The sequence below is a fragment of the Atheta coriaria genome, unplaced genomic scaffold, assembly GCF_025399875.1.
Source record: "Atheta coriaria isolate IRGN ID8LTWV9N9 unplaced genomic scaffold, Caltech_Dcor_3.1 hic_scaffold_4_pilon, whole genome shotgun sequence".
Taxonomy (NCBI): Eukaryota; Metazoa; Arthropoda; class Insecta; order Coleoptera; family Staphylinidae; genus Dalotia; species Dalotia coriaria.
The window spans coordinates 4,423,530-4,435,322 of record NW_027045446.1 but is presented as its reverse complement, the minus strand read 5'-3'; the positions used below and the strand labels follow the sequence as shown (position 1 = coordinate 4,435,322).

The 11,793-nt window shown below is 37.7% G+C and overlaps 3 protein-coding genes across 24 annotated transcripts; 1 reads left to right on the top strand and 2 right to left on the bottom strand.

The window, feature by feature from the left end:
* Positions 1-258: 258 nt before the first annotated feature.
* sw (short wing) lies at positions 259-7,150 on the bottom strand. 22 transcript variants are annotated; one of them, XM_065300826.1, is made up of 12 exons: positions 6,970-7,150; positions 6,013-6,311; positions 5,804-5,934; positions 5,173-5,199; positions 4,827-4,859; positions 4,380-4,400; positions 3,313-3,450; positions 2,572-2,754; positions 2,354-2,507; positions 1,922-2,294; positions 1,208-1,867; positions 259-1,151 (listed from the first exon to the last, which is right to left on the bottom strand). In XM_065300826.1, the coding sequence occupies exons 2-12, from the start codon at positions 6,309-6,311 to the stop codon at positions 990-992; spliced, it is 2,181 nt and encodes a 726-aa protein (XP_065156898.1). In that variant the 5' UTR covers positions 6,970-7,150; the 3' UTR covers positions 259-989. The 22 variants fall into 22 exon arrangements, with proteins under 22 accessions (XP_065156898.1, XP_065156899.1, XP_065156903.1 ...); XM_065300827.1 differs by having other exon boundaries at positions 2,572-2,730; positions 6,970-7,149; XM_065300831.1 differs by having other exon boundaries at positions 3,313-3,360; positions 6,970-7,149.
* A 676-nt stretch (positions 7,151-7,826) lies between these two features.
* LOC135790825 (uncharacterized) lies at positions 7,827-9,832 on the top strand. The gene is made up of 8 exons (XM_065301103.1): positions 7,827-8,034; positions 8,086-8,241; positions 8,334-8,493; positions 8,547-8,737; positions 8,829-8,888; positions 9,260-9,409; positions 9,466-9,628; positions 9,712-9,832. The coding sequence occupies exons 1-8, from the start codon at positions 7,983-7,985 to the stop codon at positions 9,773-9,775; spliced, it is 996 nt and encodes a 331-aa protein (XP_065157175.1). The 5' UTR covers positions 7,827-7,982; the 3' UTR covers positions 9,776-9,832.
* On the bottom strand, positions 9,638-11,274 carry LOC135790586 (NKAP family protein CG6066). The gene is made up of 3 exons (XM_065300856.1): positions 11,061-11,274; positions 10,550-10,999; positions 9,638-10,489 (listed from the first exon to the last, which is right to left on the bottom strand). The coding sequence occupies exons 2-3, from the start codon at positions 10,996-10,998 to the stop codon at positions 9,835-9,837; spliced, it is 1,104 nt and encodes a 367-aa protein (XP_065156928.1). The 5' UTR covers position 10,999; positions 11,061-11,274; the 3' UTR covers positions 9,638-9,834.
* Between the last annotated feature and the right edge of the window lie 519 nt (positions 11,275-11,793).

The following is an 11,793-nucleotide window of genomic DNA, read 5'->3' as shown; positions in this document are numbered from 1 at the left end:
AGAACGTTGCCGCGTCTCATCTGATCTGCACACACGATGTGCTTATTGATTTGTTGTTTGGAGAAAATATGAAAGAAACCACTCGGCAATGTCAACAAAATTAAATGAACTATTATACGCTGAATACAAACCACACAAAAGTCTCAAAGCATCCAATTACTCCATGTTTGCTTTAGTTTAGTTACTGAGTGCAAATTTGTTTGAAAAAAAGTTATGCAACTTTATATGCCTTGCTTAGGTAGATCAAAATTAAGAAACTCTGTTTAAATCTGTTGTTTATTTTCATTTTAGATCACTTTTCATTAATCTTTTCGCACATGTCTGTCATTCATGTTCGGATAGCAAAATTTCTTCTGTACGATTTATACAAATACATAACCAATAAACAAGAAAATTACTCAACGCAACAAATCGAAGTGGAACCGAACGCAAATTACAAACTTCTTTCGCCTCGCTTGTTTCACAAGAAATAATCACCGGATAGGAAGAAATTAACACGTTAATAATATTAAGTAAAAAAAAAGAAGAGTTCGTAAGACGTACTCGACGCATCGCAAAACGTTACAATAATAATAAATTAGCGCGCTATGTACAACACACTTCATTCGTTTCTCACAATGCTCACAATATTAACAGTAAAATGTTCCCGTATTTATCGCCCCAACAATTTACCCACAAGTGAAGAGCTTTTGAGAGGATTTTCGTTTTTGAACTAATTCCTGTAGGTGTAATATTACCGCAATAAATATCTGTTTCTGTGCTTTGCTTGGTTTAAATATCAGTTCGTTAAGATTAGAAGCTAGTTTATGCGTAGTTGAATGCAGATGCAGCGAAAAAAGTTACGGAGCCGAATTCTCGTGATAGTGGTTAGCTGACTTCGGCGGTTAAGATCAAATAAGAAGAAAACAGAATATGACACTTCGTTCTTTGACGCTCGGCGCTAGAAATTGACGGCTTTTCAAAATCAAATAACAAATTCCTAAGCGGTTTTACATGAGTTTGCTCGTCCCCAACGAGCTCATGCTAGAAAGCGGCGTATTCGAAATGCTTAAATTCAATTTTTCTAGTTCTTCATCTACTTGATTGTTGCGTAGTTCTTGTGTCGTGTATAAGAATTTATTCCATTCATCATTTCTCGGATGTGCGAAACCCTGAAAATAAAAATATTTATAAAACAATACCTAAAAAATATAAATTTTACAATTACCTCAGCAGCATCATAAACCAAAATCTTTCCATTTGTATCTCCAACTGTTACATGTAATCCCGAAGGTGTCCACGACACTTTATTTAAACCAGGATTACCCTCAACTATTGCAGTCGCCGCTGGCACCTCAGTGTTTTGATTTAAATTCCACAAATCTAATTTTCCTCCACAGTCAACCGAAGCAAACAACGCTGGATGAATCGGCGACCATGCAACATCCATCACGTAATCACCATTATCCTCAAACGAATAAATCGGCTTCTGATCCTTGATGCTCCACAGCTTCATTGTCCAATCCATGGAGCTGGTGAGGAACGTGTGTGAAAAATCAATGCCGCCCTGCACGCTATTAACACTTATGCCCGTAATCGGTCCATGGTGACCATCGTACGTGTCGACAATACCAACAGTCGACCCATGGCGACACGCTGAGAACGCGGAGCCCTCCTCGCCGCCAATGACGAAATTATTCACGTCGGAATGTGGAAAATCGAGGCAGGTCGCCGCCACGGGCCTGCTCTGACTACGCACGAGCGTAATAACCTCCTGCGGCTGACTGAGCATGTCCAGCGACCACGAACACATCTTACCGTCGTTCGAGATCGAGATCAGATTGTGGGCGTTCTGACTCCCAACGACATGCATGCAATATACTGGTTGCTATAAAAAAAATTCACATAAAAACAAAACTTATTTATAAAACCAAAAACTTACAGTATGTGAACCAGCAGATAGCGGTGTCCTTTGCACAGGCGTCCTCTTCTGTACTCGATTATCCCACAGGACAATCTGTCCCGAGTAGGTGCCGCCCAGCACCAAGTTCTGATGGAACTTGGCGAATTTCGCCGTTAGCACCGGGCTCTGACAGTGAAATATATACTCGGGCGTCATTTTCTTAAACTTTGTGTTCCAAATTAAACAAACTCCATCCGGTTCATTCGGAGACACCTCGTTATTATTATACGCTGCTAGTAAGAGCTCCGGATATTGTGCACTCCAGTCGAGTGCAGTAACCGATCTATTCTTTGACCATTTCTCGTCAAAGAAGCAGCGATTGAGTGATATTCTTTGATGAGACTTCTCATCTCTACAAACAACAAAGTTTCAGTACCAAAAACTTTTGTAATAAGTGTAAAAGTTACTTACAAGCCTTCCTCTCCTTCAGTTCTAGAATAATCCGCGTAAATATCGACAGTTTCACCTAATGCGCGCTCCATTATCCTGCCGGCGCGATCCACAAACTTCTGGAAGTCCTCTGAGAGGATTATCATTTGTTTCTCCTCTTCACTTAGCTCCCTAACTGAAATTTTAAAGTAAAAATTAATAAAAATATAAATAAAAGCTGAAAAAAAAACACGGCTTACTTTCTTTTGCTTCTTTTTTAATGTCCTGTTGCGCTTGCTCCATCGCAGTGACGGCTGGCTGCACCTCCTTGACCTGGGGTAGACCGTGGGGAAGGATGCCCGGCGGCAGCTTGCTGCCGAAACCGCCGAGATGCGGTAGGCTGCCCTCCTCGTCCTCGCCTTGTGGGTCGTCATACGTCAAAACTGTGGTGAATAAGCTGTCCGCTCTCAGCGCATGTACATTCAACGCATTCGCCATCAAACGCAAGGCACATTCGCACACACACCTCACATACCCATACACGTAAAATCACAAAACACGACACATACGGTGTAAAAAAACAACGAAAATCATAGATAAACAAGTTGAAACTCGGGAGTATACTAATTCCTGATACTAAGAACATTCATACATCGATGATTTTTCTCATTTCCCTCATGATAATAAGCATGCAACGCTTTGAAACACTAAGCCACCGCTCCATTTGCGTTTTTGCCAATAAAGCATAAAAGAAAAGCCGACTGGTTATTATCTAGCTATCAAAACTAACAAAATAATCATCAAATATCAAACTAAAAAGCATCAGAAAGAAGGAAGAGTTGCTACGGTGCGGATATTACTCAAGCTTTGTACGTTAATTTAGAAAATCATAAAAATGTTTGTGCACAATAAATGATAAAAACAATTGTTTCTTTGGTTTTAAATAATAAATGTATGTAGTACTTATTATTAGGGATGGTTTCCTTTGAAAAACCACCTACCTGTAAACTCGTCCTCCCATTCTAAACCCGGATTTAGATTGTATTCGTCTTGATGGGGAAAAGAAATAAATACATGTTCATCAGTTTGCATAGGGGCTCTTTTCTTTGCGTAGTATAATGTTTCGTCTCGATAATAACCTTTAGTGGGGGGAACAATCAATTACTTTTACTGATAATCTGCGTGTTTTGGGCGTGTGAATTCAAGAGAAACACTTTTCAAACGATTTCCTTTCGATTTGGACGAGATTATATATCAATGAACAGGTTGTCTAAACTCATTGGCTGCACCAATTTGGAATATAAAATTTTGTCTACGCAGAAGAAAAATTAATTTTCATAAATTTTTAGCACAAAATTTTGGGAAAATTTTATCTAATCAGCGAAAACTCAACAAAAATATAGATTAGTTGTATTAGTGCGTCAAATACGGCGAGTGCCTCACGATTAATGATTAGAAGTGCGTCAACCACTGAAAAATCTTCGATAAATATATACAAAAGTCACACACCAGTAGAGTCATAACAAGTTATAAAGGCGGTATCGTTTGCAAAATGTTCTAGGAGTCGCAATTTTACAAGAGATTCGTCCGAAGCGAAAACCAAAAGCAGTGATTTGATGAGAAATGGTGGTGGTCAAATTATAATACAGCCAGTGTGCAGCGAAGAAACCAATCAAATCAATCACATTCATATCTTAAATAAATATTATAAATAAACGTTATGTTAGTCAGAAGCGAGATGTTCCATGTGACGTCACGTATAAGAATAGAAACAGTATTGATTAATTGCAGAAAGCGAATCAGCACTGCTTCCATTCGTGACTTTTGTGTCACATGAGTGGGAATTGTTAAAAACATAAAATCCCAAGGATATCATCGGTTTAAGTGAAACTTGAAAAGCATAAAGCGAAAGTAATAAACGAAGAGAAGAACGTTTGCAAAACATAAACGAAATCAAATGGACAATGACTGTGTGTGTGAGAGATGATGTACTTAAACAGTGTTGAAGGGACAAAAACGACAAAAACAAAAGAATCCAGAGACAAATTGAATAAAATCATAAACTTACCGTAGTAATCGGTTGCATGAGCTAGGAGACAGGAAAGGAAAAAAAGATAATTTTAATTAACTTGTAAACTGCACGTCGACTAAACGACATAACCTAGCACTATCTGAATATAACCTAACTTTAAATCTAGTCTACAGCTACGCTAAACAACGACGGAAACGTACATATCCTATAAATTACATCTTAAAATGAAATTATTCTACACTTGGAATAAATTTGATGAAATCGTTAGGAGTTAATATATAATTTGATTGTTATTTGATTACTTTGAGCTGGTTTTAGTATAAATGTAAAAGATTCGAGTGCATGCCGTCAGTAAGTAATATTGTGCTTGTGGTGCGAGTCAAGTCTGTAAAAAACACACGTTTCCAGAGAGAACCGCGATCGTTTTGAAGCATTACAACACATAAATTGTGACACGGGGAATGCAAACATGGACACTCGTACCTTTGCGCGGCCTCCACCAATCCTCCATGTAGCCTTTAAGAGAGGAGGAAGATGAAGAAGAAGATCCTTGTTAGCAACACATCAAACACCACACACGGTTCACTAATCGTTAGGCGTACAAAACTGTTTTCAGTCATAGCATGAGACTCAATATGAGAAACAAGATGAGAGATGAAAGTGGTGAATGGGTGAAGGGACTAAAAACAGTTTTGCTCGATTTTCAAACGCTGCAAATCTATTTTTGGTGGTGTCGTTGTGTGTGTGTCCAAAAAGAAAAACAATCCAACGATATGCCTGATTGATTGTTTGTGCACAACTAAGTATTGAAAATTTGATTATTACTCACACTTTGTTAGAACTGCAGACGTTCCCGCTGCGGCAGGTGCAGGACAAACGATTAGAGATACACATTAATTACGAATTTGCGCGCGGTGTGAGGATAATGAATAAATGTCGCTCGCTCGTCTTCTATGCACCGCTAAATGATGGCATGTTAACAAAATTGACAACCAGGCACATGGAAGAATGCTTTTCTTGCGCCAATTAGTATTCGCTAGAGTAAAAAAACGTGTTGTATCTTTATGCGTTGTGTTAATAGTAAAAACTTCATAAAAACAGAAAAAAACTTGTAAAAAAGACTAAATAAAAACCAAACGAAGCGAATATTAGTGCAGCCAACTTAGTTATAACAACCAACAAATAAATTCCTTTAAAATCACGTTGTTGTGATTCAAAAATAAATAAAATAAATATAGATATGTAAGTTTCCTGTTATTTAGAGTCTTATTTGATAATCTTGAAACCCCGAAAAGAAAATAACTTATTCAACTCATAACTTAAAACTTAGAGAGATAAATAATTAAATTATAATATAAGAGCAGGCACTAAATATTGGCATAAAAATTGATGTGTTTTTTGGTGACTTTTGAACGAACACTGTGAGATTGTTTTTGTAAGGATAAATAACAGGTGCTTACCGTCGCGCTCATGTCCGGAAGCCGTCGTCTGCGTCTGCTTCGTGTAGTGCACGACCTCCGCTGGCGGGATGTTCACATTCTGCACGGAGACCACACTCAGGAGCGGTGCTTTCTTCTTACTAGTATGTACACTAAAGAAAGCAATGTTTTAGATTAGTTTTTAATCAAATTTTAGGGTTTTGGGTGTTTTTAAGGTGTGGAATGCTTACTTATTGGGTAAACTATTTGGCTGCAGGGAAGAGTCGGGCGTATGGTTGATGCTCTGGTCGGGTGTGAGCGAGTTGACGGTGGAGAGGCTGGAGAGCACGTCGGAGACGGGCGCAACTCCCAGGGAACTTAGCATTTCATCCAGATCGCGTCGGTCGGACGTGCCTCCCATCCGCGTCGTCGCTTCCTCCACATCCTTCAGTTCCTTCTCGCGCTTCAGGCGGTCTTTTTTCTCCCTGTAAGCCTGCAGCTTCGCCTTCTTCCGCTCTAATTCTGCCTTGCGATCCGACATCGTAGACATCTACAAAATAAAAATAACAAAAACTTATGAATCCAGTGGGAAATCAAGTGTTAAGTAAATATGTATAAATATTAATTCATCAGCGTGTGTATGACCTTGAAGGTGGTTAATTAATTCAGAAAATTCATTCTTTACACTTTACACGTTCGTTGGCTTAGCAAACGTGGAAAAAATGTGAACGGAATTTTAATTAGGCATCAAAAACTTTTAAAATTAAATTGTTATCTCACATCTTTTATGTTTCCGCGTGTATTATAAGAATGAGAAATATCGATCCGGCGCTTGCACCAAGAATGCAATAAATCTTCAAATAAAATGTAACTCTTTTAACACCCTGTGTAAAACATTGCTTCGTAGTGGGAGAAATGAATGTCACCAATCCACCATATGAGCAATGATTCATTGCAATAAATTAAATCCGCCGATCGGCCTCGAATTTTCATTAACTTTCGTGTTGTTTCACACAAACAACCCCACGATATACAAATTTTCCCTACGCTTTGCTAACGTCATTTAGTTCTAAGGTCAACAGAGCACCTGTGTGAGACTTCCAACAAGAATAACCACAAATCGAACGGCATAAACGTCCACGAACGTGGGATCGTTTGATCTTCAGTCCACGAATGTGAAACAAATGAATGTCGCCGAAATGATTTACCTAGCATGCGTTCGCTGCGTGGTCGGTCGTCGCGATGCACCCCGCAGATTCGGCGTCGTGCTGTATTCCGCAAGCCGGTGTTTTATAACTAGGAAACTACACTACACTTCGTATGCGACGCCCCGTCTCGACACCGCGACCACCATTATCCTCTCTGGCGCTGCTCGCCCGTGCTGGCTGCGCGAACCGCGATGTGTGATGACGTAATTGCCAATGTGTGCGAACGCGGACACACACGAACGCAATTCGTTACTTTTCGCCCAGGCAATTTTTATGAAATTTCAAACTGAAACGCCTACAATACAAATACTTTCTTAATACAACCGTATTGTTCACAATGATTATTATTTTTCTTGTACAAACAGAAGGAAGAAACGGGCTGCTATTGTGAATAATAAGTGAGAGGTGGTTTACCGTTGGTTTTCTTCGATGAACGGCTGGTTGAATCGCCTGAATCACGCTCGACACGAACGTAGTTTGAAAATTTACAGTTAGATTATTGTAATGTGCTTGCAGAGAAGCATAAGCAGCTATTAGGCACGCCACATTTGCTTTCTTCATTTAATTGTAATGGTATTTTACTCAAGTTGTAAAGTTCCTTATCAAGGTCATCGCTGTCAAGCTTATCAGGACCAAAATTTAACAGTACATTTGCTTCAATTTAAAGATATACGAAAGGAGAATAATCTCAGTTATGTTGCGGCGAGTGTCTTTTGGAGCATTACGCGCTCACAAGTTTCAAACAACGCTAATCAACAACGATTTGTTGGTAAAATCATCGATTAAATGTGAGTACATATACCTGTTTATAACCTAAGAGCGGTATAGTTTGATCAGTTTTAAGTACATTTGGTTGCATACGTTTAACCGCCATTCTGCGAGAAAAAAGTAAATTTTGAAATATCACAAGAAACAAAGTATGATTTTTAATAAATATATTGACATAAATTATTATAATTGTCAATAAACATTATATTATATTTTATACCGTGTTATATCAGATAAATGTTACAATGAAGAATTTACAGCTGCCATTTTTGTTTCTGGTTTGCATACTGGTGCTAAGTATGAATTTAAATATATTTTAAGACATATTGTTATTAAAGTAAATTATAGAGTGTAAAAGTGATAAACAAAATCACCTATTTTGCAAATCTGTGTGCTATGATGATGTGCAGAAGGCAGTGAAAAACAATTCGCTGATAATCGACGTGCGGTCAAAACAAGAAGTCGCTGAATCTGGTCTGATTCCTACCAGCGTAAACATTCCATGTAAATATTCGTAATTTTCTTGTTGAATTGCGCAGGGTGTCTTTTTATGCTTGTAAATTTATCCCTGTGAGAGCAAATTTAATTCTGTTTAGTGGGATGCTTGCGCTCGAAGCTGGAAATGTCGAGGAAAGATTTTAAGGATGAATTTAATCACTCAAAACCGAAAAAACGCACTCTGATCATCGTTACCGGCCGCACAGGAATGCCCAACTCGCCCGCCTGCGAAATCCTCTGTTTTCTAGGATTCAAAAAGTAATTTCATTTTCACACAACGCTCCGAAATCAATTTCCCACATCAATTCTAGAGTCAGAGATTACGTCGGCGGTTATGAAGACTTCGAGCGAAGGGACAAAGAGTGCAGACCGCCACCTGCGCCATATTGCAGCCATAACATTGCTAATTCATGCGAGCCTACTGGGGATGCTTACCCAGTACCAACTACATCCGAGATTCCAATAAATCCTCTTCAATATGGCAATAGTTGCTCAAATCCATAAATATTAATAAACGCAGAATGAAAAAGACACCCTGCTTAGTTATTTTTACATAAAATTATTCAAAGTTACATTAAATCATTTATTTTCAGTGTCCTGTTTGCAGGATAAGTTAACGCAAAGCAAGAAAGATTTCAAGGATGAGTTTGACCGTAGGTTGCCAAGAAAACACGATCTAATAATCATTTCTGGAGGTTGTAATGACGCTAACTCCGACGCCAATGATATAGTGAATAGTCTAGGCTATGATCGGTACTAAAAATGAAAAATTTAAATATTCTTGCTTAGTTTAAGTTGTTTTTTAGAGTTTATAATTTTCCCGGTGGTTATGTAGAATGGACCAATCAGTATAACTCCTGCGGCGCGTTTCAGGACAAATCGTGTCAGCCACAATGCGAAACTCAAACTGTATCATAACTATTCTTGCATATAATAAACAATCGTAAAACTGTTCCAATCGCAACTTAATCGTGTTTATTTTAAGTCTATGTGTATTATTAACTTATTATCGTATTAACTTTAGTTGGAAACATGTCCAAGTCAACGACGGTACCCAAAGTTGTTGATTTTAAGCAAGTGAAGAGTCTGCCTGATGATATTTTGCTGATTGATGTGAGGGAGCCCAGTGAATTGCAACAAGTTGGCGTTTTACCGAAAAGTATCAACATACCACGTAAATATAAGAGTTTTTTTTTTTAAATTTCTTATTAAAATTGTTGTATATTATAGTTGGAAATGTAGAAAATGCATTCAAACAACTAACTCCTGAAGAATTCAAACAACTTTATGGCTGCAATAAACCTGATCTGAACAACTCCATGGTTTTCAGTTGCAAAGCAGGCATTCGAAGCGCCAAGGCGATGAAAATACTCGAAAATTTAGGATATAAAAAGTAAATACCTTTACATATAAACATCCTTCATGTTTCTTTGTCAAAAATGCAATTTTAACAATTTGTTTCAATGTTTTTCACAGCACAAGCAACTACCAAGGAGGTTTTGATGACTGGCTGGAGCAAACTCAGAAACCTTCAGCATAATACTCAAATTAAACTTTAAAACATGTCATACCGAATAAAATTAAATATAATATTCTATTTTACTTGTTTTTATCGGCTAATTTTGAACTGATCATTTCTTTAAACTGGCCCAAAATCAAATTCTCTCGCTTCGAGCGTTCTTCCTTGCTGAACATTGCTAGTGCGCGCTTTTCATCAGCGGAGTAAATCTGGTTTTCCTTTCGTATACGCACGGCTTCCATGCGCCGATGTCTGCTACCGGACATTACATAACCTTGCGCTTCGTAGACCTCGATCTCGTTGCTGGTGAGGCCGATTTCTCCTCTGCGAGGAATGCGTTTGCCTTCGGCGACGTAAGCAGCCATCGCTGCTCCTTCACCTGGTAGTAGAGCTTTGCCCATTTCTTTGTGCGTTAACGACGTGCTGTGTGATTTTAGTTCCGGGCCAACTACACCATCCTTAGAATCATCACTGTATGAAGACGATGATCGTCTTCTGTTCTTAATCTTGGAAGACGTTGTGGCGTTTTTCTCGACCCATTCATCCGCTTCATCACTAGATGAAGATGATTCAGACGAGGATTCTTTTCGCTTTTTCTTCTTTTTGTCTTTCTTCTTTTTCTTCTCTTTGGTTTTTTTCTTCTTGGACTTCTTTTCCTTTTTATTTTTCTTGCTTTTCTTCATTTTGGATTCTTTTTTCTTTGCTTCATTCTGACCTTCATCACTTGATGCACATCTGAAGTAGGAAAATAAGTGTTTTAAACATTTAAATTGGAAAAGTTATGAAATAACTTACAATCCTGGAGGTGGTGATTGTGCCCAAACCACAGAAGTATCCTGCATGCCAATTATTTCTCTTTCTTGCCTTCTTGCCTCAAAAAATTCCTCTTCTTGTGATAGATTTTTATGTTTGTGCATTGCAGCAGCAAATTTGCCATGATTGCCATGATTTCCATGACTATTATGTCCTCCATGAAAACTTTTGTCAGCATTATTTCCATAATTATTTACTGACTCATCTCTTCTATGATGGTGATTGTAGCTATCTCTATTGTCTTTATATCTGTCATGTTTTTCATGTCTATCATGGTATCTATTTCTTGAATTACTATGACTTCGGCTCCTGCTACGTCTCCACCGATCTCTACTGCTACTCCTGGACCTATGATGGTGCCTGTCTCTTTCCCTGTAGTAATTTCTTGAGTGATGTGACTTCTCAGGAGATGCATTTCTATCTCGACCCATACTAAAAATTATAGTTTAAATTAAAAGATCATTTAAGAAACCAAATAATAAGTGTTACAAACCTTATAATTGATATAATCACACTCTCAATGAATTGCAACACATTTCAAAAGTTATTTTCATTTGTTTCATACAATTTGCAAACGGTTTGCAACGTTTAATATTTGATAAGTCAATAAAAGTTTGGTTAAAGTGTAATGTGGATTGCCTAACTTTGTTGTGTTTGGTTGTTTCTCTGACAGTTGCTGTCCCTAGTGTTTTTGACTAGACTCAATTCAAATTTAGAACTTTGGTAATAATTTTTAATAATAATAATAATAATAAACAGTTTTGAAACAAAAATGTACTTTGCTTGCAGATATAACGTTAAAAATAAATCATGATAATTTTGGTTAGTAGAGATTATATTTTGGGGATTAAATTGACTAAAAATAGCAATTATCTTTGTATTTTATGTTTAGATTATCCGTTTTTGTGATTCATACTAAAACAATTAAACTTATATAACATAATGTACGTTATGTTGTACATTACTCACAAATTGTGTTATTTTTAAACAAATTGTACGTGCATTGTATTGATGAGCAATTCTATTGATGTTTGTTTGTTTCAGTTAAAGACGATAGACGCCTGAAAGTTCATAAAGCATAAAACATGTGATGCGTAATAAATTCCAGTGAAAAATCAAAAATTTAGTCATTGCATTGTGGATGAATCACGAAAACAACTAAAAAGCGAGAATCTGATCGATGGGTGTTGGTGCGCGCCGCAGTTGGCAGCACTGCACAGCTGGCG

Bases quoted from the DNA above. Each gene is read 5' to 3' on its own strand.
- sw (XM_065300826.1), bottom strand. From the start codon at position 6,311: ATGTCTACGATGTCGGATCGCAAGGCAGAATTAGAGCGGAAGAAGGCG. The intron at 4,401-4,826 runs GTACGAGTGTCC...CCTGTCTCCTAG, and splicing joins TTGGTGGAGGCCGCGCAAAG to CTCATGCAACCGATTACTAC. The intron at 2,295-2,353 runs GTAAGTAACTTT...TGTTGTTTGTAG, and splicing joins ACTGAAGGAGAGGAAGGCTT to AGATGAGAAGTCTCATCAAA.
- LOC135790825 (XM_065301103.1), top strand. From the start codon at position 7,983: ATGAAGAATTTACAGCTGCCATTTTTGTTTCTGGTTTGCATACTGGTG. The intron at 8,494-8,546 runs GTAATTTCATTT...CATCAATTCTAG, and splicing joins TGTTTTCTAGGATTCAAAAA to AGTCAGAGATTACGTCGGCG. The intron at 8,889-9,259 runs GTAGGTTGCCAA...TATTAACTTTAG, and splicing joins TTTCAAGGATGAGTTTGACC to TTGGAAACATGTCCAAGTCA.
- LOC135790586 (XM_065300856.1), bottom strand. From the start codon at position 10,998: ATGGGTCGAGATAGAAATGCATCTCCTGAGAAGTCACATCACTCAAGA. The intron at 10,490-10,549 runs GTAAGTTATTTC...TTCCTACTTCAG, and splicing joins CAATCACCACCTCCAGGATT to ATGTGCATCAAGTGATGAAG.